General features: G+C 58.9%; 1 protein-coding gene across 1 annotated transcript in view; it reads left to right on the top strand.

The window, feature by feature from the left end:
• The window catches only part of MPPED1 (metallophosphoesterase domain containing 1), a 76,360-nt gene extending 53,353 nt beyond the window's left edge, over positions 1–23,007 (top strand). The window contains exons 5-7 of the mRNA XM_086712081.1: positions 17,450–17,565; positions 19,359–19,472; positions 20,624–23,007. Coding sequence (XP_086568207.1) covers positions 17,450–17,565; positions 19,359–19,472; positions 20,624–20,742 — 349 coding nt within the window. The 3' untranslated portion in view covers positions 20,743–23,007. The remainder of the gene's footprint in view (positions 1–17,449; positions 17,566–19,358; positions 19,473–20,623) is intronic.
• Positions 23,008–25,080: the final 2,073 nt, after the last annotated feature.

The following is a 25,080-nucleotide window of genomic DNA, read 5'->3' as shown; positions in this document are numbered from 1 at the left end:
ATGTTGATGATGGTGGTGATGATGATGGGGATGGCCGTTATAGTGGTGATGATGGGGATGGTGATGGTGATGGTGGTGATGGTGATGGTGATGGTGATGATGGTGCTGCTGATGTTGATGATGGTGGTGATGGTGACGGTCATGTTGATGATGGTGGTGATGGTGGTGCTGCCGATGGTGATGATGGTGGTGATGATGATGGTCATGTTGATGATGGTAGCGATGATGGTGATGGTGGTGATGATGGTCATGTTGATAATGGTGCTGATGTTGATGATGGTGGTGATGACGATGGGGATGGCCGTTATAGTGGTGATGATGGGGATGGTGGTAGTGGCAGCAGCAAATCATTCCTGAGCAAATTCTGTTAGCTGGTCCCTGGGCTAAAGTCTCATAAGCATTGTTTCTAATTCGTACTCAGCCCTGAGAGGACCGATTCACTGTCCCCATTCTACAGGCGGACAGGTCAAGTGTTCCCTAGAGGCCCAGCTGGCAATAGCCACAGGGTGCCAAGTGCTGGCAGGGTGAGGAGGGTGCCATACACGGTGGAGAGACACCACATGTCCTTGAAAGTGTGGCATGATCCCAGAAGGCTGCTTGGAGGAGGTGAGGTGACCTGAGTTATGAGGGAGGAGAAGGGCCTCCCCAGTTATGGAGGGGTAACAGGGCCCGAAGCCGTCAGAGTAGTACACGCAGGGAGGCTGAGGGACGATTTGGGGGCACACGGGGACTGTAGGGTGCAGGGACTTCAGGGAGAGCTGTTACCAACACGGAGCTGGGAAACCCCTGGGCTGCCTGCTGGACGCCACACCGTGACACCTGGTGGCCAGAGGCTGCGGGTGGGTTTAGGACCTTGTCCCGTCCTGCCAAGGCCTCCTCGTGGGGCAGAGGGATCATGTGGCTGTCCTACCATCCCTGAGCCCCAGGAGGTGCCTGCTGTCATCTCTCTGGTCCTCACCGTGTCCGCGGTCGGTCTCCATGAGCTCCCCGCAGCCTCTGAGGTCTCAGATGAGGACTGCTGGGGCACTGGAGGACGTGGTGAGCTCGGTGCCCAGGACAGGAGCAGAGGGGAGGTGGCTGAATCTGCCTGGAGCCCAGACTTGGAGAAGGAGTCTGGCTGGGCACGGCGGAAGGACCGGAGCGGGAGGCCCGCGAGGGAGTCAGGAGGGCCAATGGGAAGGCCTTCAGGTACCAGACCAGCCAATCTGGACAGCATCTCTGTGCCCCGTGTTTCCCACACCCCCTTGCCCCTACACACCCGCATGCACACACACCCCTTCTCAAAAATGTCATGTTCTGTAGGAAGTAATAGTGTGGCTTTGGAACCAGACTGCCTGGGCTGAAACCTGGGCCTCACCCTTGATGGGCTGTGTGACCCTGGGCAAGTCACTTAACCTCTCTGTGCCCCACTTCCCTTCCCTGCCAAACGGGAGTGGCAGCACACCTCCTGCAGAGGGTGGTCGTGAAGGTGTCGGGGGGTTCGGCCGGGCCTGGTGCCCCCACCATCAAGCTCTCCGCGAACAGAGACACCATTGCTGTTCTTTGCTCCAGAGGCCAACCTTCTGACACCGCTTGGCCAGAACCCAGTAGGTGGGACGGAGGACAGGCAGGGGGTGGGGACTGGCAGGTGCCCCCCGGCGCCCACCCACTTCCCCCCAGAACAGCTGTGTGCACCCCCAGGGCTGGGCACTGAAGAACCCCTTTGGCAGCCTTCTCTTTTTTTTTTTTTTTTAATTTTTTTTTTTTTCTCAACGTTTATTTATTTTGGGGACAGAGAGAGACAGAGCATGAACGGGGGAGGGGCAGAGAGAGAGGGAGACACAGAATCGGAAACAGGCTCCAGGCTCTGAGCCATCAGCCCAGAGCCCGACGCGGGGCTCGAACTCACGGAGCGCGAGATCGTGACCTGGCTGAAGTCGGACGCCTAACCGACTGCGCCACCCAGGCGCCCCATGGCAGCCTTCTCTTAGGGCTCATGGGTGAGTGGAGGGCCAGGGCCAGGGCCCCGTGGTCCCCTGTGCCAGCTGGAGGCCAAATCCTCGTGCTCCCGAGGCCAGAGTGAGGCCAGCGGTTGGTGCGACTGCTCTGTGCTTGGGCCGCCAGTGGTTCCTGCGTTTGGCTTTTGTGACTTCCAGCACGGACAGTTCTAGACTCTAGTTCTGGTCCTCCTGGGGCCTTACTGCTTTCTCCTTGACGTCCTTACCTTCGTCCTGACTGTCTGTGGGAATGGGAGGGGCGCAGGACAGAGAAGGGACCCAAGGAGGCCTTGGTGAAATCCAGGAGGGCTCCCTGTGGGAGGGGGGATTTGAAGTGCGGTTTCCACAGGTGGAGGAGGCAGGAGAGGAGCCATATCTCTGAGCCCCGTTCTGTGCTGGGCTCCACCAGACTCTTTGGGGTGCTGTTTCACAGCCCTCGATGCTGAGGGCTAAATGGTACCTCCTCTGTGCTCCCCGTGCAGGCTGGGAGCTGGCATTCTAGCAGCTGCCCTGGTTTCCCGTAGGCCCCATCTGGGGCTGGGAGCCGGTGGCGGGAATCATAGCAGCAGCAGTGGCCGGGCAGTTGGTTGGTAAGGGAAAGGCCGTTCAGATCGGGGCACCGTGACTATGTAGCTGTGTGACTTTGGGCAAGTGCCTTAACCTCTCTGGTCCCTCTGTAGAGTGGGGAAATGACACCACCCACGTTACAGGCGGTTGTGAGGTCTGTGTGGGCCCATCCAGAGGAAGGCCTGGCCCAGAGCGAGGCCCTGGAGGTTGGTTGTAATTACTGTTACCCGGGACCCCCTGGGGTGGAGGCCGGGAGGGTAGCTCTCCTCTGGCTGATACCTCAACAGCCCCCAAGGCAGGGCCAGGACTCTAATGATCCCATTTCACAGAAGGGCAAATAGAGGACTTGGCCTGCCCAGGTTGTCTGTAATGACTGGCTGTCTATATAATGACTGGTTGTCTAGACTCCTAGTTGGGCTCTTTCTGCTCCAGGTTAGAGGCCATTCGGTGTCCTCGTATGAACACCTACTACGTGCCAGGCCCAGAACCACGGGCTCTATGTGTGTTCCATGGTTCTCCAAAAAGCCTTCTGATGCGCCTACGCCTTATTGGCCCCGTGAGGATATGGCGGCCAGGGCACCCGACTGATGCTCTCAGGGTGACCTGTTAATTGCCTACCTCATTTGTCAGGGCTTTATTGAGTGCCACACAGTGATCTGAGTCCCGGGGACATGCTGGGTACCAGACGGGTGCAGCTGTTGCCTTCACGGGGTTTGTGTCCCCCGTGGGAGGCACATCAGCCACCAAGTCCTTGATTCCACAAAGGCCGGGGGCCAGGGCCTGGGAGCTGGGCTCCGGGCAGGCTTCCCATGGGAGGGGCAGGGGCTGAAGAGGCACAGGTGGCCACGGAGGGTGGGGGGGCCGGGGAAGGGTGTGACGGTCAGAGGGAACAGCTTGAGGGGCCGTGGGTGTTCTGGGCGCGGAGCATGGCTTCCAGCCTGGGGGTGGGTCGCGGTGGGAGAGCGGAGGCCCTCACCCTGGGCGCTCAGCTCTCTCAGTGAGTCACAGCTCCCTCTGCCTGTCGCCCTGTGTTATCAATCCATGGGGACCCAGCACATCACAGCTGAGTCCCGGAAGGGAGACCGCGCTCAGAGGCGCAGGCCCGGCTGTCAGTCAAGTGCTCATTCCCTGGGCCCAGACACAGCAGACGCATCCCTAGGCTCTCGCTCCATGTCTGACCTGGGGAGTCACGCCTCTCTGAGCCTTGGGGTCCCAACTGCACCAGGGGCACCGTGGGAAACGGCACGAACCTGTCCCTGGGAGGCTATTCACAGCCGGGGCCGATTCTGCCTGGTGCGGGGCTCATGCACCGACTCCCGCCAACTGTCTGTCAAGGCTCAGCCCCCAGCCCCCGCCACCTGGGCACAAGGCAAAGCTCGTGGCAATTGTTACTAAATTCGGATGTTCGGGTTTTCCTTTCCTTTCCCTGCTCTTCACATGTGGACTCACCCGGACACTACAAGGAGACGTTCTCTCCAGCTTTAGATGCCTAGTTATACCAGTGGGAAGATCAGAGACTGAATAAAGCAGGACTAGCCACGAGTGACCTCATAGCATCGGCGTCGGAAGCACGTGGGCGAGGCTGACCCAGGTTGAGAGACAGATCTATTTAGTGTGACCCTAGCAGGCATGGGCGGGGGGGGACACAGAAGGCAGAGAAAAAGGCAGGCTCTCATCCTCGAGGGAAGACTATCCTGCAGGCAGGAACCCAGAAGAGAGGTGGTGAGACCTTCCTGAGTGGTGAGCTGCCCATCACAAGGGGCGTGCAAGCACAGACCCGCTGTGTTTGGGCCTGGTATCCTCCCAGCCCCTCCCGCATCTGCCTGCACTGATGATCCCCACGCAGAGGGACGTACTGGCATGCTCTGCACTTGGTCCTGCACTCGGAGGGAGGGCGGTGTGCCCAGGCTGGCCTTGACATTGAGGACTCTCCAAAACCAGCTGGGAAGGGGACACAGAAAGCAAACTCGTGGTCACCGCGACCGGCTTTTCTTCTAAGTGGTGCCACCAGGAGATAGATGCTGTGCTTGGGAGAGAGAATCGTTCCAATTTTTTGTGGGGCCACCTACCCTGAAGGCCACAAGGCCGTCATGTGCCCAGCCCCCTGCAGGGCTCTGGGGACCCCGAAATGGACCAGGCCTGGCTCTGCCCTCTGGGAGCTCAGATGAGGTGGGGGGCGTCCATAACCGCTGACACCCCGTGCTGACCCAGGCCGTCCCTGGCCCCAGGCTTGCCTTCAGGTTCCCATCGGCCCTTGATATGCCCCCCCCCCCACCCCCATGACAGGGCACCATTACCTGCAGCAGGTGATGAGCCAGACAGAATAATTTATGAGTATGTCCCATGCAATCTTTGGGACATACTTATACTAAGAAATTCTTTGTTGTTTATCTGAAGTTCACAATGAACACCCTGGCCTGAGGTAGTCTGGTTCTTTGTGAAAAGGGCTGCTACACTGGGCATTGTGTGGTGTCTTCTTTTCTACTCAGTATTATATCGTGCTGTGTTTTATTTATTTATTTTTAAGTTTATTTATTTAGTTTGGAAGAGAGAGAAAGCGCAAGTGGGGGAGGGGCAGAGAGCGAGGGAGAGAAAGAATCCCGAGCAGGCTCTTGACGGTCAGTGCAGAGCTTGACGCGGGGCTCGAACCCACGGACTGCGAGATCACGACCTGAGCCGAAGTCGGACGCTGAACGGACGGAGCCCCCCGGGGGGCCCCGGTGTTGTAAGGGCTTATTAAATTACGTCCATTCTGCTGTGCTGGTGCCTCAGGCCGGCTTTCCTTCGCGGTCCCCCGATGGCCAGTGAGGCTGAGACTCTTATGTCAGACCCTTGGATCTCTTCTTTTGAGAAGTGCTCACGTCTTTTGCCCATTTAAAAAAAAAATAATTGGGTTGTCTGTCTCTTTCTTATTGGTTCATAGAGATTCTTCAGGGGTTCCGAACAGGAGCTGTAACGTTACAAGTGGCTTTTCCTCCTCTGTGATTTTCTCTCTCTTTGCGGTGCCTTCAGATGGCCAGAAGCTCTGAATTTTGGTGTCGTCGGCCGTATTGGTGTTTTGCTTTCCGTGCTCTGTTCGAGAAATCTCCGCCTCCCTGGAATCGTGAAGACACGTCTCTATTGTCTTCCGGCAGCTTTGCTGTGTAGCCCTTTCTGCCCTTTTCTGCTCCTGCTCGGTACTGCCACTTCCCCCGTACGCGTGGGCTCTGTGTGTGGGCCTCTGCTGCTCCCTCCGTCCACTTAGGGCCGCACCGTCCACGACAGGGCCACCCTGTCGTGATTACTCTGGCGACGGTTTTTTTTCCTACTGGAACGTTTGGGGCTTCCTGAGAACAGGGACCTGAATCTCTGTTTGGTGGTCCTCACTTCAGTCTAGTACAGTGCCTGGCTTAGCAGAATGAATGTTTGTTGGATGGATGGATGGATGGATGGACAGGTGACAGATAGCAGGCCGTGGGGACTCAGTTAAAAGTCAGACCTGGCGTGGCGTTCCTGCGTCTGTCTTTCTGGGGCCTCTTCCAAGTGCACCCTCAGCCTCCTTGCCTGCAGCGTCCTTCCTCCTCTCCCTCTCCCTCTTCCTCCTCCTCCTCCTCCTCCTCCGTGCTGGTCTCTCTAAATCAGGGCCTGCCCAGGCCGTCTCTCAACTTACCCCCAGGCTGGAGGCCAGATCCCTGCCCCCCCACCGCCGCACTCCGTCCCCTCCCTACCCCGGCAGAGGCTCCATCACTGAGGCCCGCAGTCCAGAGTCTCGCCAGGGCTGTGTGTGTTTGGGCCGCTGTCCCTGGGGCACCGCGACTCTCCAGGCCTCAGGGGAGCCACGTCCGGGCCCCTCGGGAACAGACTGCGCTGAGCCCTCACCAGCCCGGCTTAGAGGAAGGGGTGGGAACCAACCGCCGAAGAGAGGAAGAACTCAGCTGTTACAGAATCTTAAGCGTTGGGAAAAAATTCTGTATACATACCGTATTCATTTATGGGTCTTGGATACATTTTTTTGTTCTCATTTAACTGAAAACGGCCTTGATTTGAAAAAAAAAAAAAAAAAAGGAGCGCGGGAGGGAGTGAAATTGGCATGCAGCTTGTCCATCTGGTCTAATTACTTCTGGTATTTTGAAAGAAGGAATGTAAACCTGCTGAGACATTAAACTTTGAGAAGTGGCTGCCGGCCGTTGCTGGGCGTCTGGGCGCAGATCCTGGTTCTCAGCTTGGCGGCCTGGCACTGCCTCCTGCAGGCAGTGCCCTGCCCCTCTCCCAGGGAGCCAGGGGCCTGGGGGACTGGCTCTCTTTACACGCCAGGCCACGCTCGAACCCTCGTGCTGCCGGGCGGGCCCCGGCCGGGGGATCTGGGGTCCGAATCCAGGCTTTCTGTGAGATGACAGCATGGGTAGACCCCCTGTGGCGTTGTTCTCGGGATTCTGGGAGGTCACGGGTATAAAGTGCTTGGCACAGAGTAGCCAGTCGGCACACGGCGGTCCCGCCCACCCCCTAACCCTCTACAGCTCGCCGCCTGGATTGCCCAGAGATCAAGGTTTCCTGTACAGCCAGGGGGTGCCCACTGAGCCGCCCCGGGGGACGGGGTGCGGGCAGGGGCTGAACCTTCCATGTCCTTCCCTCCCTGTGTGTGCAGGACAGGCCGCCGGGAGGGGTGGGGGCAGGAACTGAGCCGTCTGGCCGTTTTAAGGGGCAAAGGTCTGCTTGCCGGTGGATGATCCCGATGACACCTGTTCTCACCGCTGCCCTGGAGGCCCCGCGCTCAGCCGCTTCTAACCTTCTTAGCCGTCAGTGGGGTCTGGACCGTTGTCCCCACTGGAGAGCTGAGGAGGCTGAGACCCAAGAAGGGAAGGGACTTGCTTCGGGTGCCCCAGTGCCTGAGAGGCGGGTTCCACCCGGATGGAGAACGGTTCCCCCCCACCGCCAGAACTGGGTACAGAGAGGTGCTAAAAGGTTTCTTTTTTAACTTCATTAAATAAGTCTTTTGGAGAAAAAAAGAATAGAGGCTAATATAGTGAAGTCCTGGCTTCTTCCTTGCCCCGGAGGCTCCCGCCAGGATGTGGTTGAGGTCCTGGGACCCTCCAGGCCTGAGGCCTGTGGTCGCCCGTGGCCCGCTGTGCCCGGCTGCAGCCAGAGGCTGCTGGGGGCACAGGGAAGCCCCCCCTGCCCCGTGGCCATGGCCCCCCTGACTTCGGGGACACCGCCCTTCCCAGGAACACTGCAGAGTCCGTTTGCCACTGGTGCCCTCTCCACCGCGCTCCGGGGAAGGCACAGGGAAGGTGCCGCTGTGGCTCAGCTCCAAGCCGCTTACCCAGAATGCTTTGCTCTTTCTCTTAAGAAAACCTTTTCAATCTTTCAAAAAAACATTTATTTTTTTTTTTTTTAGTCTCCCTCTAATAATTGCCCAAGCTGTTTGGGGCGTTGGCCAGTGGGATTGCACACTGGTGTGCTATGAAGCTCTGCCCGGGGACGTCCCGGGCAGCCCAGTTTGGGGGTGTAGCCTGGTTTGGGGGTGCCCATAAGACAGAAGCGTGCCTACCTCGGTCTGTGGGTGCATGTGGCTGGGGATGGTTTACTTTTGCTTCTTGACCGAGGGCTTCCTGGGCCGCGTGGACCCGCCTGCTGGAGGACAAGCCCTGGCCCGGGGGTCAAGGGCATCTTCCATCTGGTGGAATCATCCTGTCTCTATGTGGTCACGGGGTGGCCTTTTCTGCTCCACTTCCCTGCCTGCTCCCCGAAGCCCTCTGGGGGCCCAGCTTTACAGAGGGAGGGTGGCAGGCCCAGCTCCCTCCCCTTAAGCCCCTGAGGCCTCCTGCTTGTTACTTCTGGGCCAGGAAGACCCACCTTCCCTAGTTCAAAGGCTGCTGGTCTCTGTGTACCTAAAGCTGTGTTTCTTAGAATTCGTCTCGTGTTTCTAGGTGGTGTTAGCACGGGGCTGTGGCCTTCCTCTCCCGGCTTTCCTCCCTCTTCTGCAGCACGACCCCTGAGACCCCTCACTCAGCAAGCTCCCCAGGGCCTGCTCCGCCTGCCTAGCAAGGGGGCGAGTCAGGATTGTTTTCATCCCCGTTTTGCAGATGGGGAAGGTGAGGCTTGGGTAGCCGAGGAACTGGCCTGAGATCTCGGCCCTAGGCAGAACTGCTCGGGGGTCCAGCCCAGGCAGGTGGGCTTGGTCAGCTTTGGGAGTGACCGGCCTGGACCGGCCAGCAGGCAACCTCGTCAGCTGCTCCTTCTCTTCTGCCCTTCTTCCCTTCTGGCCGCGTCCCGCTGGCGGGATGCAGAGCCCCGACGGGGCTTCCTGGATCCCTGGGCCCAGCATGTTCTCCCAGAGCTCCGGGTCCTGCTTCTGTGAAATCAGACTCAGATTCTCCCCTCCCAGGGCCAGCCAAGGGCAGGATGAGGGCGGCACGCAGAGCCACTGGGGGGGGGGCATCTCTGTGACCTCGACCTCGGTGCTATTGCCCCGCCTGCCCCCTCGGGTCGGGGATGGGCTGTGCTCAGTGGAAGCCACGGGGCCCGCCTGCCCCTGGGACTGGCCGCAAGCCCCACCCGAGCCTGATGCCGGCCTGTGACAGTGCGAAGGGGGTCGGGAGCCAGCCGACACAGGCGTGCCCGCCACCAAGGGTCCGGCTGCTGCTCACGTCCTGTCTCCTCCCTCCGCTGGATTCCGGCGGTCGCCAGCCCCACGTGCCACAGGCAGCCGGCGAACTCTGGTGTCGGGAAGAAATTCCTCATGGTCCCTGGTCCTATGCTGTGCTGCCTCCACTCACACACGCACACACACACACACACACACACACACACCCGCTCCTCTCTCTCTCACGCAGAATTTCTCCTTTGCCCCTTTCCTGTCCTTATCTTTGTTGCTTCCACGTTGTTGTTATTTTCTTTGCAGAGGGCCCCTCAACACATATGCGCACGATTCTACAGGAGATTAATGTTTGAAATGAATTGTCTGCCTTCTGAGTCCCAGCGAAACAAAAGATGAATGGTCCGCACCTCCGAAGGGTGGGGGAAATTAATTAGGAATGACAAAGGACCCCATTCTTCGGTTCCACTTATCTTGCTGCTGACTTGCGGTAACTGCTGTGTGCCAGGGCAAGGTGTGTGATTGACAGTCCTTGGGGACGTGTTGCCAGCCCGCGTGGCCCTGCCTCCTCGCTGGCAGCCGCTGGCCCTGCCGCTGCCCCTGCCGCTGCGAGGTGGCTCCCTCAGCCTCGCCCTTGCCCTCGGGGAGGGCAGAGGAGAAAGGCCAACCCCTCTATCAGAGCTGGGCAGATGGGGGTGGCAGCCCGCACTGTGGGATGTCCCCAGGGGTCAGGGGACCGCCTGTGGGGTGAGGGGTCAGCATGAACCCTCTCGGGGAACCCGGGTGAGTCACTGACCTCTGAGCCTCGGTTTCCCCTGCTGCCGAATGGGAGCACAACCTCCCTGGAGTGCCGAGAGTGTCCCGGGCAGCACTTGGGGACAGTGACACGGGGCAGCCTCATCTGAGACGCTCTCCATACTGGCCGTCTCTGAGAGAAGGCGGAAGCTTCCTCTCTGTGGGGAGTGGGGCCACTGCCTTCCTCAGACCGCAGCCTCTGCCTCCGTAGCATGAGGGGTGGCAGTGAGAATGTGTGGCCCCGCGGGGTCCACTGTGACAGGCTGTCCCCTCTACCTGGGAGGGCAGCCGTCCTCAACCCCCAGCCCAGGAGTGGGCGGCCTGGGGAGGCAGGGGTTCCCCCAAAGGAGGTGAGTCGGACGCAGCAGAGGGTGTGAGCGCACTGAGCCTGCTTCACCTCTGAGGCCTCATCTGTGAAATGGGCACATGAGCCCCCCGGGCAGGTCATGGGAGGCGGGATGCCCAGTGGAGGCTGAGTGTCTGTTCTCGTGCTGGTTCCTGCCACAGCTCTCGGGGCTTCGGGACTCCAGGGGCTGGGGGGGGGGCGGGGCTCCCATTGGGAGGGTGCGCAGAAGAGGGGGCTGATGCTTGGTTCTTCCCACCCTCCTGCTTTCCGGGTAGAGCACCTGCTGTTAATTCTATCCTACATTCATTCACTCCTGCATCCCGGGAGCAAACCCTCCTTGAGGCCGCCTGGGCTCTGCCATCTGTCAGGCAGGAGGGATTTTGACCTCGGCCTGCCCTGCAGGAGCCACCATGAGGGCACGCAGAGAAGGGAGGGTCACCTGTGCTTGGGGGATGATGTGACCAGGGGAAGCCTCCTGGAAGAGGGGGCCTTTAAGCCAAGCCTGAACAAATAATGGGTCATGGACTCTGAGGTGAGGCTAGGAAGGGCCTTTCAGATGGCTGGAACAGCAGGTGCAAAAACCCAGAGGTGGGGCAAGGCTGGGCTGTGTTCAGGAAACAGAGAGGCTTGTTGTGGCCGGCAGGCGGTGAGTTCAGCAGGAAATCTGAGCAGGACAGTTCAAAAGGTGGGCTGGGACAGAGCCCAAGGGCCAGTGTGCCAGGCCGTGAGGTCTGGGCTTGTCCTGCAGGCAGAGGGAGCCATGGAAGGCTTTGGAGTAGAGGAGTCACATAGGGGAACAGTTGAGAGGTGGGGCACCAAGGGCCAGAATCACAGGCTACTTCCTCTCTGTCCAGCCAGGCTCAGGGGGGACCTGGCAGGGCCAGGGGTGGGGCTGGGACCTGGCAGGGGAGACTGGGAGCTGCTCAGAGGGACAGGCAGGCAGTTGCCATTGAAGAGGGGGGAACCTGTGGCCTGAGCACCCCAGCAGGATCCTCTTTGGGCCAGTCGCCCATTGGGCACAGGAGGCGGGAACCAGGAACCCCCGGAATCTCTCTTGCTTCCTGTGTGTCCTCGGACACACCTCTTAACCTCTCTGTGCCATTGTTTCCTTGACTTTAAAGTGAGAGCCTCCCTGGACTTTGTCCTGAGGGCTGGCTGATTTGAGATGGGGACGTGGCCGGTAAAGTAGGGGTTTGCTGAGGAAGGGGAGGCAGGATTCCTGGTCCTATTTGCATAATTCTGGCTTGAAGGCAGAGAGCCCAGGCTCTGGAATCCGCTCTCTGGGTTTGAGCCCTGGTTGCGTCACTGGGTCACCAGGTAACCCTGAGCAAGTCTCTGTTCCTCCCCACACCTCAGTTTCTGCATCTGTAAAATGGAGCAGTGATGGCAGCTGCCTCCCAGAGTGGGTGTGAGGATGGGGGGGCTCATGGAACACCCCTGGAGGTGTGCTGGTGTGGGTGCCCTCTTGGGGTCCCCGCAGTGCCCCTCGGCATTGGCCGAGGGAACCCCCGATGCCTGCCCTTGGGCATCGTACCCTGGCCTGGGTGTGCCCCTGGGCCCAGCCCCACTCCGGGGCACCCTGGGGCCTCCTCTGTCCACACACCCCAGCATCCCCGGGAAATGGGTGGCCACCCCTCAGGCTACCTGAATGGCCCCAGGGGACACCCCCGCCTGGGGGCTGCATGCCTTACCTGGCAAAGCGGAGCGACTCTAGACGAGCACCGTCCCCCTCCCTTCTGCCGTGGGGGACCCGGGATTCACGCTTCGGGGGGGAAATCATTTAATGATTGGCCACGAGGAGGTCATTTATATTGGCTAAGCGGGCTTAATTAGACTGGATTCGAAGGTTACCATAAGCGCACAAAAAAGCTGTTAAGGGGTTAACCTCTGAGAGATTACATTGTATTCAGCGCTCTGTTAAAGTTTGAATTAATTTTTCCCATGGGTTTGTTCACATTCTAATTTTCAACTAAATGAGACATCTGTTTCAGAAAAGGAAAATTTGCTCTGGTTGTCATGGCAACTATCATTCTGTAAGAAAATTATTCCAATGGTTACTTTAGAACAGAAAGACAGAAATTCAGGACATCAAGCCGCTTCCCATCGCTCAGTCGGGTTTCTGATTCATCCGACCTCCTTGGGGTCTGGGACGTGTCCTGGAAGGCGAGCAGACGCTGGGTTCCTGGCCCTCCTCGTGGCGAGGCTGGGTCCCAGGGCTAGGTCACGCTGGAGACGGGGAATGTTCTTTTGCAGGGTCCCGGGATCCTGTCTTGGGCATTCGCAGTCCCAGACCACTGGCTGCTCCCGACGTGGGTGGGCCAGTAGCGGGGGCGGGTGGGGGTGCTGGACCCTGGCTGCTCAGGCGGGAGGCCTTTGAGCCTCTGCCTGCCCTGCCGTCGGCCTGGAAACCCGGGCAGCCTTGCACTTCACCTCTGGCCCCGAGGGGCCTGAGCGGAGGAGGAGGAGGTCGACGGGCCATCTGGGGCCGACTTCACCTTGAACTGGCACTCTTCCCGTGGCAGAAACCCAAATGCACATCACCCAGGAGGGGCTGCAGAGTTTTCCGGGCCCCGTGGGCTGGTCTAAGGCCTCTGGGGGGCGTGCTCACCCTGAAGAGGCTGTCTCTCCAAGTGCTCTGGTCCTGCTCCTGGCCACCCTGGAGAAAGCCCCTGGCCCCACAAGGGTGCTCCCCAACCCGTGGGCCATCCTGGGAAATGTCTCCCGTGGATGTCTGCCTGTGTGATTTCACCCTCTTCCTGTTCCCCCTAAAATTTCAGTAAGAGCTAAAACACCCCCTTTTCCCATTGACAGAGCTCCTGGGTGCTTAGCGTTTTCCTAATGGAAGTACAACTTCGTCCTTTTAAACCTCCTCCCTCTCTTCTTTTCCTGCCCCCTGTGTCAGGGGTACAGCACTGAACAAGAAGGACCCCCACCCCTGCCCTCATGGGGTAACGCCTGGGGACATAGGCACCATTGTCCTGCTGGGAGAGGTAAAGTGAGCGGCCCGGGGGCAGAACCAGGAAGGATGTCTGATGCCAACTTCAGGGCCTTGAGCAGCCTCTCAGGGCGTCCCCGGGGGCAGGGTGGATTCCACCATCCCAGGACTCGAGGTGGTGAGTCTCTAAGAACTCGGCAGGTGCACCTATGGGGAGACGCCACCCCCAGGGGAAGGCTCCGTGGTGCTGGGCGAGGAGAAGCCGGGCAGGCGGAGGCAAGCGTGGGTTGGCATCTGGGGGTCTGCGGGGTCTCTGATGGATTTCTAAGCGTCTCTTTCAAAAAGCCACCCCTTGCTGTGGCTCACAGGAACTAACAGATGCCTTCTCTCCATGCAGATGAGGCCTCGTCCCGTCTTGTAAATATTTGATTAGAGTTTTGAAGAATGGATCCTGTATTTGGAAGGCAGCACCAGAAACACGTTGCTCCGTTCCCCGGAGGCTGACGGGGCTTTGGGCTCCTGGGAGGACCCCTAGGCTTGGCTTTCTGAGTGGCTTCCAGAATGCTGCCGCCTTCCCTGCAGTGCCTGAACCCTGGCTCAGCCAAAGCGGGGCTCTGCGTGCGCTCAGGGTTCTAGGGCCTCAGAAACCGCGGAGCCAGGAGCTCAGCGTATTAGGGCAGGAGCCTGGGCTGGCCCCTGGAGCGGGACTGTCAACCGTTTCTGACCAGGAACCGTGGTAGGAGAAGTATTTTACGTTGTGATTCAGTACATCTATCCGTGGGTGTCTATTTAAATATAAATATATTTAACTGAAGAATCCTTTCCCTGCTAGGAGGGACCTTTTTCTGTGATGTTTTCTTTTCTTTTTTAAAAAAATGTTGGGACCCATCAAAATGCCGTTTGAAAAACCCAGCCCTAGGTCAAAGGTTTTTCATGCAGGCTCCGTGGATGAATTTCAGGAGGGGCCCACAACAATGATGGTGAGAGTGATGGGGACGATGCCGATGGTGATGGGGGTGATTATGGCGGCTGAAATGCATTGAACTAGACGCTGTTTGAAGCACTTTAGGTGGAATCACTGGTTTATTCCTCCCACCAGCCTTATTGAGATGGTATTATTATTCCCGTGTACAGATGGGGAAATTAAGGCCCAGAGAGAAGTTGAGTCACTTGCCAATGGTCACACGGGTAGTAAGAGGTGTACCCATTGTCACTCAGCTCGGTCTGACCCCAAGGTTGCCATGAAGTTGGGTATAAAATTGTGTGCGTGCAGGGGTGCATTTTCTGTGGAGAGAGCTCTCACCTTTGTTCAGATGTGCAAGGGCAGCCCTATGTGGATGTGCCAGTGATAGGAGGTGTCTTCTGAGGGCACTGTCCCCAAGGCCAACCCACCCAGATGCTGTTCCCCAGCCCCGGCCACCTGGTCTTATCACCTGGCAGGTGCTTCCGGTGGTTGGGGGTCCCTTGGGCAGCCCAAACCTGGGGACCCAGTCCCTCTGTGCCTGCTTCTCACCATCTATCTCTCCTTAGGCTCAGAGTGCAGATCCCAGGCCCTCACCGGTCCAGGTGGTTCTCCTGGGGCCCATTCATCTCTTGGTATGAGGAACCCTCCTTGGCTCCCCCTACAGAACAAGACAGGAGCTACAACCCTTCCCTTCGAGGCCAAAACTTAGGCTGGCAGGGGCTGGGGGAGATGGTGGCCCGGTAGGTTCTGCCCACTTTTGTAGGTTTTCCTGGGTGGCACCTGGGGTCTGTCTTTTGGATACGGGGCATCATTTTCAGTTTTGAGGCTTCGGCTTCAATCCCAAGGCAACAGGAAAAGTCCTATTTGGCAGCTGTTAACAGACTGATTTATTCACTTAGGCCTCACTCAACACCATTTGTCAACCCGCCGTTTATTCCCTGCCCCTGGGCTGGTCCCGGATGTGCAAGGGAAGAGGAGGAACGGAATAGACGGGGCTTTGAAGGCCGAGGGGAGAGAGTGTCCGATCCGGCTGAGCACTGACTTCTCCACTCACAAGCTGTGTGACCCGGGCCCCTGGGCCCCTCACCGCCCCTCACCGAACCTCAGTCTCCTTGTCTGGAACCTGCTGTGAGCAGATCAGGGTTTTCAAAGTGTGTTCTCTGAGACCCCCAGGGTTCCAGAGAGGTGCTTTGGGTGGCTGCCAAAAGCTAGAGCTGTTGGGTCGACCGCCAGAGGCCTCAGTCTCACCGTGGAAGGGCATGTGGGCCGTGGGAGGGATTTTAGTGGCAGCTTCGGGCACGGGAGAGACTTGGAAGTCAGAAGCCCAGCTCCACTGCTGACTTAAATGGTCTGTGCTGGCCGGGCGAGCGGTAGTGAGGTGCCCAGCCCGGGAGTCAGCACACGCTGGGGCCCAAATCCCCAGGCTAGCTCACCTCTCTGAGCCTCTGGTTTCTCATCTGTAAGATGGGGATCGTCTTTAGTCCTTAATTCACAGGGTTCTTGTGACCGGTAAGCCATCCCTGTGATGTGCTTAGATGGCACCTGGCCAAAAAAAAGTAGGAATCCAGGAAACGCAGGTGACGGTTTCTATTTCCTGCTCCCTTCTTCTCAGTTTCCTCATCCGTAAAACTGGAAGAGACCTGGCTGCCCACCCTTGCCGCGGGTGCGGAAGTCCCTGGGGTGGGGAGGTGGCGGCGGCAGGGTGCTTAAAACAGCAGGAATTCACTCTCTCGCGGTCCGGAGGCTGGGGTCTGAGATCAAGGTGTCACCAGGGTTTGTTCTTTTCGAGAGTCCTGAGGAAGAATCCGTCCTCCCCCAGCTTCTGGTGGTGGCTAGGGGTACTCGGCACTCCTTCTCTTGGAGACAGCATCGCTCTGATCTCTAAGCCCATCGTCGATGGCCCTTTTCTCTCTGTGTCTCTGTTTTCACATGACCTTGTAAGGGCACCCGTCATCGGATGAGGGGCACGCCCTAATCTGGTATCACCTCATCTTAACCTGATGATCTCTGCAAGGACCCTATTTCTGAATAGAGCCCCATTCTCAGGTGCTGGGGGTTAATACTTCAACATATGTTTTTGGAGGACACGATTCGGCCCCATAACTGTGGCGATGCTGATGGCTTTGTAAACACCAACAGGCTATGCTCACGTGGGAACTTATAACGACTTAGTGCTTAAGGGATGTTTCTTAGCGGGGATGCTTTTGTTAGAAATGAAAACCCAATCAAATGGCTTCCTGTTGGCCCATGTAATTGAGAAGCACAGAGGTATGGGGGGTGTCTGGTGTGAATTTGATCTGGCCGGCTCCCCAGGGCCCTGTGGTCCAGCCGTCGCCCTTTGGGACAGCTTAATAGCTGCTGACAGCTTCCAGGGCAAGGAGCTCACTGACTGATACACAGGGATGACAGTATCCTAGGTCCACGGGGAGGGACCTAGGTTACATGTTCACCGTGGAGCCAACCCAAGGGAATGGCTTGTATCGCTCAGTCTACGTGTGACGTTGAGATTCCATTCGTTGGCCTAGGTCCCTCTGGCCTTGTCCTTAGAGCTGGGATGGACTCAGCCTGGGTGGGAGCTTCAGGGGAAAGCAGGAATGGGTGTCCTCCACTTGGAACCCGTTCTCTCTGGGTTGAGTCTCCCTCTGCCCCAACTGTGGGCGGGGGGTCGGGAGAGCATTTTCCCGGGGAGGGGTAGGTGAGTGCGTTCTCTGTGAATTTCCTCGGAAGGGCTTGGAACAAGAGGGGCCTTTGGCAGAAGCTGGTTCTTTTAAACTCTCGTTTTTAAAAATGATATAAATAGGGGCGCCTGGGTGGCGCAGTCGGTTAAGCGGCCGACTTCGGCTCAGGTCACGATCTCGCGGTCCGGGAGTTCGAGCCCCGCGTCGGGCTCTGTGCTGACCGCTCGGAGCCTGGAGCCTGCTTCAGATTCTGTGTCTCCCTCTCTCTCTGTGACCCTCCCCCGTTCATGCTCTGTCTCTCTCTGTCTCAAAAAGAAATAAACGTTAAAAATAAATAAATAAATAAATAAAAATGACACAAATAATATTTATTCATCATAGAAAACCAGAAAGTGTGCTGAAGGAAGGGAAAAGGGAAGAGAATGCTCGGGATATCTCACGGCCCACAAGTGGGTCAGGATTCTGGCTAAGTACAGGCGATACCCATCTTTACTTTGGGTTTCTGGCATCGAGCCAGCCCTGAAGATTCTTGGGAGCTGTGGCCTGCTTCCCCCTCCCGTGATCGCCCCACGCGCTCACTGGTCCCCTCTGAACTGCCTGTTCTTCTTCCGTAGGCAGCCCTGGTTTTACGGCTGGGGCTTTAACCTCCCGCGAGGCCAAGCGCTGCTTGAGAAATGGAACCTCATTCCCGAAGGCGTAGACATCCTGATAACCCACGGACCACCACTGGGTAAGAGTCAGCTGTCCCCTCCTCGGCTGGCCTGGCCAGCGGACGCAGAGGGCTGGGGCGCGGCCCGGCCTGTGCACCGAGATCAGGGATCTGTCGGGCCTGTCGAGAGGAATCCCGGATGAGCTCTGTTCTGAGTCTGACCTGCTGTGGCACTGGGGACAGCTGCCCCCAGCGCCCCCCTTATTTCCCAAGCACCTACTATGTGCTGGGGGTTCAACTTGTTACCTCGCGGACTCCCCACGGCCACTCAGGGAGGTCAGATCGCCGCCCATTTTATGCGTGGGGCTCATTGGAGCTTAGGGAGGTCAAAAGGCAGGGCTGGGGCCTTGACTCTCCAGACCGGGATCCTGGGGGCCGGATACCTTCAAGGTCGCTCTCTAGGCTTCATCCTGTGCACCTCCCACCCCATCAGACACCTGGGGGGCCTCAACCCCACCCACCCCCACGGTCTCCAGGGCCTGTGGGTTCCACCCTCCACAGCTCCCCTCCCGGCCCCCACTGCCACCACCCTGGTCCGAGCTGATGTCACCACTCACCCACTCGTCCGGCCCTGTGTTAGTCTGCTAACCGCCTCTGGGCCCCCTCTGGCTGCCCCACGAGGGGCTCTCTCAGGCCTCCCGTCCCCCTTTCCTCACACACACTTCCTGTCTGTCTGCACGCCCCTCCGATTCCACCTCTAAAGCTCCTTCCTCTCCTCTCCACCACTGCCGTTCCCCCCCCGGGTCCAGGCCAGCGTCTTCTGTCTCTTTGATGACTGCCACGGCCTCCTCGCCGGTCCCCCAGCCCCCGAGTCTTGTCCCTTCCGCTCCAGTCTCCTCACAGCAGCAGGAGGGGGGTTCTCTGAATCGGCAGCTATGCCGTGCTATCCCTCTACAGCCCTCCATAGCTCCCCTAGTCCTTAGAATGCTGTCCAAACTCCCAGCAGTCCAGCCGCTACCGGCCTCCTCTTCCTCCCGCTGCCTCCAAAGAACCTGCCATCACCCCTGCAGTGTGTGGGGCCGGGGCAGGTGACGCTGGATGGGGCGGGCGGCGCTGGACAGCGGGCCAGCCTGGGCGGTGCTCGCTTACCAGGGCCTGCAGGCTGCCGGGTAGAGGGGCACAGAGTGGCCAGGCCGGAGGCACCCTTGTCTCCCTCCCTCTGTCTCTGTCTCTCTCTTTCTCTCTGTCTCCCTCTCCCTTTCTCTCCTTGACTCTCTCTCCTTCCCTCCTCCCTTCCTTTCCCTTTCTCTGTCTGTCTCCCTCCCTCCCTCCGTTATCCCCCCGGGCAGTGTCAGTTGCCAGTTGCCGCCTTCCTGATTCGGGACTCGGAGGATCCCCCTTCCCCTCCCCAGCATGCGCAAACCCGTCTCACCCACCCAGACAGCGAGGGGCCGAGGGGCCGAGAAGGACCCGAGCCGCTCGCTTGGAGTCATTAATTATTCTTCGTTTGTGTAGCCATGTGAGGATAATAAGCAGCCGCCATATGGGGCGGCTCCGGGAGGCTGGCGGCGTGGGCCACGCCGTGCGGAATGGGGTTCACGCTCGTGAGTCTGTGATGTTTGTTCGGGAAGGTTCCCACGTGGAAACCTCGCTCCTGGTGCTGCCCTGCTGCCAGCCGGCGGGGGGGGGGGGGGGGGGGGTGGCGTGTGTGCCCTGGGGCCTCACCCGTCCCTTTCAGGCCTCGGTTTGCTCATCTCTGTAATGGGTGGATGCCGCCCTTGAGGCCGCTGGGGGCGGGAGCTGTAGTGGGGTGGGGGCGGGGGAGGGCTGGCCTCCGGACCCCGTCATCACCCTCCCGTTGTCTCCTCGCTCAGGCTTCCTGGACTGGGTCCCCAAGAAGATGCAGAGGGTGGGCTGTGTGGAGCTGCTCAACACGGTGCAGAGGCGCGTCCAGCCGCGGCTGCACGTCTTCGGCCACATCCACGAAGGTCGGTGGGGGGTGGGGGAGGGGGGGCTCCTCTCCGGCCCTTTCCAGGGGCCGCCTCGTCCCCCTGCAGCCCCGTCACCTCCTCCCCAACATGCCGGCTCCCGCCGAGATGTTTGCATGAGGGGAAGACGGTTGCAAAATCTGGCGGGACTTAGGGGTGAGTTTGCTGACCGGGAGCCCCTGCCTCCAGCCCGGGAAGTCTCGGGGTCACGGGCTCTTGGGAGGAGCGGCCGTCGGATGGGGCACGGAGGACGGGTCAGGTTCGGCAGGTGCGCTGTGCGCGCCCTCAGGCTGGTGGCCCGGTCCTGTCGCCTACGTCCCTACAGCCTGTGGAGGGCCACCTGCTCGCCTGAGGTGCTCTGGCGACCCCCTCGCCCCCCCCCACACACACACGTGGTGTTCTGGCTCTGTCCCCGGGGGGGGCTGGGGGCACGCGTCGTGTCCACATCGTTGGGATGGCGGGGGACGGCCGCTTCACCTTGAGGGGCGGCGGGCGGGGTGGCCGTGAGGTGACGGGTGAGGTCAGCCCCAGCCCCGGCTGCCCGCACGCCCGCACCCTACGCACGGCATCCGAGTTACCAGCTGGGCAGACCCCTCCTTTTGTTCCTCTCGAGCCCTCGTCCCACCTGTCCAAGGCCTCCCTGTCCACCCGCCCCCCCGCCCCCCCCAGCCAGAAAGCACACGGGCTCCCACGGGGCAGGGGGCCTGACGTGTTTTCCCCCAGAGCCGTGTCTGCGTGGGGCCAGGGCCGCTGGGCCTCACAAGAGCCCGGTCCACATCAGATCGCTTTCCAGCCCAGAAGCAAACAAGCCTCAGCCCTTTCCCTGAGGGCCACGGCCGGGCGTTGTCAGAGGGCAGGAGAGAGCAGACTTCCCCTCCCCTGGGCCCGAGGAGCTCACTGCTGATGTGTATGGATTAGTATCCCATTTGGTCCTCACAGCAGACTTGGAAGGAACATCTGTCTCCATCGCCTCCGTTTATAGATGAAGAGGCGAAGCTGGGGGGTGGGGGGGTGGGTTTGGCAGCTTGCCCCAGACCTGTTCAGCCCACCGTGGCCGAGCGCCCTCTGAGCACCACACCCACTAGACCCCCTCACTGCTCTGGGTCCTGGCCTTACCCCTCAGCCCTGACAGGCGTGTGCTTACTTTCCAGGGTACGGTGTCATGGCAGATGGGACAACGACCTATGTGAACGCGTCTGTGTGCACCGTGAACTACCAGCCCGTGAACCCGCCCATAGTCATTGACCTCCCCACACCCCGGAACTCCTGACTGCCCCTGCCTTCTCCGCCCTTCCTGCCCACATCAGCTACGTACGCCTGGCCGAGAGCACGGACCCCCAACCACCCTTCCTTCCATGCAGACAACCTGTCTGGTCGAGGGGACCAGCCCAACGGATGGGTTGAGGCCTTGGAATGAAGAAAATCACCCTGACTCTTCAGCCTCGGTCACCTGGAGCCAGGAGCCTGCGGGTCCCTGTCAGGGGTTCCGCGCTCATTATTCTGCGTGTACATTTCCGCGTGTACCTTGTCAGAGGACCTAACGAGCTTGTGGTCCCGTCCCGCTCGGGAGTTGACGGCCTCTTCGTCCTTCTCAGTCGGACACCCTCGTGGGTTTGGGAAGCTGCTGCTTCTGGACCGATTTTGGAAGTTCTAGCACAAAAGCTCCCTCTAACCGAGGGTCTGTGTGGCTGCAAGCCCCAGGGTTGGGGGTGGGTGGGAGGTTTTGTAGCCGGGGTGCGAACAGCCCGCCCTCTCCTCCCGGGCTGGAGAGGAGACGGGCCTGCTTCACAGCCGAGGCCCTCGAGGGAGCGATCAGGGACGTCTCAGGAATTCGGACCGCACCCGGCCAGGCCAATAAGCCGTCTGCCTCGCCTTGTGGCCCTGCTTTCTTCCTGTGGGCATCTTTGCTGACTTGATCAGTGGCCTCAACCTCCAGGTACTTGCTCGGAGCCTGGATCCGGGGGGTCGGTTCTACAGAACGAGCCATGTCAGTGCCCAGGACCGGCTGGAGGGTTCCCGAGTCATGGACGGCCCCTGGTCCCGTGCTCCGCAGAGCTCAACAGGCTGGAGGCTCTGCAGACTGAGGCCACGCTGCTGCGTGTGTGCGCCCACGCGAGTGTGTGTGCACCTACACGCACACACACACATACACACACACATACACACACGCACTTCTTAACTGATAAAGTGGATCCCATGTTTCTCACTACCGTCCTTGAATGGGGTTCCATCCCTCGGTGCAATTTCCCGAGCACCCTTTGGGTTCTGTCTGGCGGGCCCACAGCTGAAGAAGGCTGAATGGTTCCCAGTCCTTGTTGTCAGTGTGTGTCCTGTTAACGGGAGGGCGACACGGTGGCAGAGGGGCCCTGGGCTCCGGCAGCTGCCCGCAGGGGGCTTCTCTTTTCTTTAAATTAGGCCTGGGGGGTTTGGACTGGGTCTCGGAGGGAGAGGGAGCCAGCAGGGTCTCGTTAGGGTGAGGCCAGAGAGGCAGGTTCCCCGTGTGCAGGGTCAGATCCTGTCTTTATTTCCAGTTTTGATGTTTTGTCCATCCTGGCTATTTTTCTGAATCGATTTGGATTTTTAAAAGACGTTGGGTTAAATAGCATCACATTTATCTCTCCTGCTGAGCTTTTTGGGACCCCCCCCCTGCCGCCCTCGCGCCTCTGGGAGGAGGGCCTTACTCACTTCACCCCAGGCCCAGCCCTTCACAAGCCCTTTGCAGATACAATCTCATTTAATCCTCAGGCAGTCCTGCAAGGTTAGCCCTGCTGGCCCCATTTTGGAGATGAGGAGATGGAGATCAGAGAGGTGAGGTCACTTGCCTGAGGGTGCACAGCTCAGAAGGGGCAGAGGCAGGCCTTGAGCCTTGGTCTCTGGCTTCATAACCCCTGCTTTGCCACCACCCAAAGCTCCACCCCTACAAGGCACTTCTGTTTTAAGGGTCCGGTTCGGGACCCCTCCAGCTTGTTCCTCATAGAGAGCCCCTGGGGCCCACAGAGGGATCCTGATCTCTGAGCCCAGCACCCAGCATCCCTGGAGACCACGACTCCTTCCTTACTCACGTGGGGCTCCCCACGGGGCATCGTCCACGACGGGAGCCTAGCAGCACCGCCCTGACCGAGGCGGGCTGGGCTCCGTGGGGCACAGGACTTCGGGAGTCCGTTCGGGCAAGTGGTCCCTGGCGGCCGAGGATGTTTACAAGGTCTCTGGGGAAACCCCGGATGCATGACCCATGTGCACGCGTGGGGTGGAGAAGACACAAGGCCCTTTCAGACACCTCTACCGAATTTCTATGTGGACCAAGAACTATAAACTTGAAAAAAAATTTTTTTCCTAAGGTATGTTCAGAATATGGTGTATTTTTATGTGGAAAAGAAAAGTTATGAAGGCAGCTGTTACTTTGAAAGAAAATTCATTAAAAGTCCTTGAGGTATGAAAGACAATGGCGTGCTCCTCAATCATTTTGGCATAACTTGATTGTGGCTGTAATTTTTTTTGTCAAGCATGTCAGACAATAAAGTCTTTGTAAAAAGAAGGAGATGTCCACGTGGCGCCTCTTCCTGTGTGCGTCTTGGGGTGTCGTGTGAGGCACGTGGGGGAGGAGTGGCATCCTCTCCGCCCGGTCCTGAGTCCTGGGCAGAGTTCAGAGGCCGAAGACCGTCCACACGGCAGCCGCAGGCATCTTTTCGCTTGCTCCAGTGTCCCCAGGGGCGGGCCAGTCTCAGAGGCGGTTGGCATGGGCCGTTCTGTGCCTTATCGTGTTCAAGTGTTTTGACTGATTCCTCAAAACAGAGGACCTCAGGATGGTCTTAGCTCTGGGCCCTTCCCGGAAGCAGTATGTCCAACCCAGTCCTCATCAAACCAAGGGTCCAGGTCTTGCCTAAGAAGAGCACTGACAGGTCTAATGACGCCAGACACTGAGCCACCTAAGCTGTAAAAGTCCTGCCATTTCCTTCCTTCCTTCCTTCCATCCATCCATCCATCCATCCACACACCCATCCATCCGTCCGTCTGTCCATCTGTCCATCCGTCCAGCCAGCCAGCCATCCACACATCCATCCATCCATTCATCCATCCACCAACCCACACACCCATTCATAGATCCATCCACCCAGGCCCACAAACCTTCACTGAGCACTTCCCATGGGCCTGACTCGGACTAGGGAGGTGGTGGCAGGTTAAGGAGGTAGGGTTTCTGAGGGATGGATGTGGGGGTGAGAGTGAGGGAGAGCCAAGGATGACAATGGATGTTGGCTGCCAGTCATGGAAGGGACAATAGGAGCTGGAAGGTTTGAGGAAGGACCTGAGTTCTGTCTGGGACTGGAGCCGGAAGTGCCCTTGGGATATGCAGGGGGAGGAGTTCAGTGACTGGAGGGATAAATGGCCCTGGATGGAGAGGAGCCTCTGTGGAGATCTACATTTGTGGGTCACAACCAAAGCCACGGGTCTGGAAGGGGCCTCCCAGAGGGGTGTGGGGAGGGCAAGAGGAGCAGCCTGGGGCCGACGTCGCAGCTTCTCCGTGACCCTTTCGTGTCCTCAGAATACCCCACCTGTAAACTGCCCCTCCACCGGGGCCTCAAAGGTGCCTGCAACAACTCCCCATCAGTGGGCAACAAGGAGGAGCCACTTGACGTTGGGTAGTCTCGGCTGCTGTCCTTGGCCAATGTGAGCCCGAGCAGTGCTTCTGGGCATGAGGCAGGGAACCCTGTGGTGGCTGCTGCCTCCTGTAGGCCCTGCTCTAGTGCACGGGTCCCCAAGTTCTGCTGAGACTCCAGGTGCAGCCGCTGCTGAGCCATGGGCTCCTGCTGCCCTCAGTGTAGACGGGTGCTGATTGGGCTTTGGACAAGTGGTGGAGGGGGGCCCACCACAAGGGTGCCAGGGCCTCTAGCCCCTCGCCTCTTAGTGCTTCAGTACCCGGGGCTCATGCACACTTAGCCATCTTTGCCATACAGGATGGCGTCTCAGACAACCCTCTTGTCCATGGGAGTCTAGTGGGCAAATGCAGCAAGCCGTCTCCCCTCCCGAAGTTCACTGTCCAGGAGAGACCCCTGCCCCAGCCCCCTGAGTAAACCAGTGGAGGTGACAAGCTCTACAGACAAGGGCTTCATCCCGTGCTCTCCCCTAATGCCACCCCCAGCTCCCCGCTGGGCCCGAGCCTGCCTGGGGGCCCTCAGTCCTACCCTCCCATTGAAGGCGCAGACTGTGAAGGTCTCCAAGATGTGGGAGTCGGGATCTGATGTCTGGAAGTTCGTGGTGTACTTTGGGAGGCTCATCTGATCCCAGAAAAGAAGGAGAAGCCTCAAGTCTTTCATGCTTGGGGCCCAGAGAGCAAAGAGGGGATTGGCTTGGGGGCCCCGAGGAAGAGCAAGCCCAGCGTACAGGGAGCTCAGGGAAAACTGTTCTGGAGGAAGGAACCGAGCTGGGCCCTGAACAATAGAATATGATTTTCCCATTAAAAAAAAAAAAAAAACTTTTCATTTGGAAATAATTGTAGATTTACAGAAGAGTTGTAAGGTGGTGCAGATGATTCCTCTCTACCCTTCACCCAGTGTCCCCTGGCGTGAACATCTTGTATAACTGTGATGCCTTTACCAGAACCAAGGAATGA

Source organism: Puma concolor, chromosome B4, assembly GCF_028749965.1.
Source record: "Puma concolor isolate L17-30 chromosome B4, mPumCon1.1.hap2, whole genome shotgun sequence".
Lineage (NCBI taxonomy): Eukaryota > Metazoa > Chordata > Mammalia > Carnivora > Felidae > Puma > Puma concolor.
Note: the sequence above shows the minus strand (reverse complement) of the source record. Positions and strands in the feature narration are given on the sequence as shown.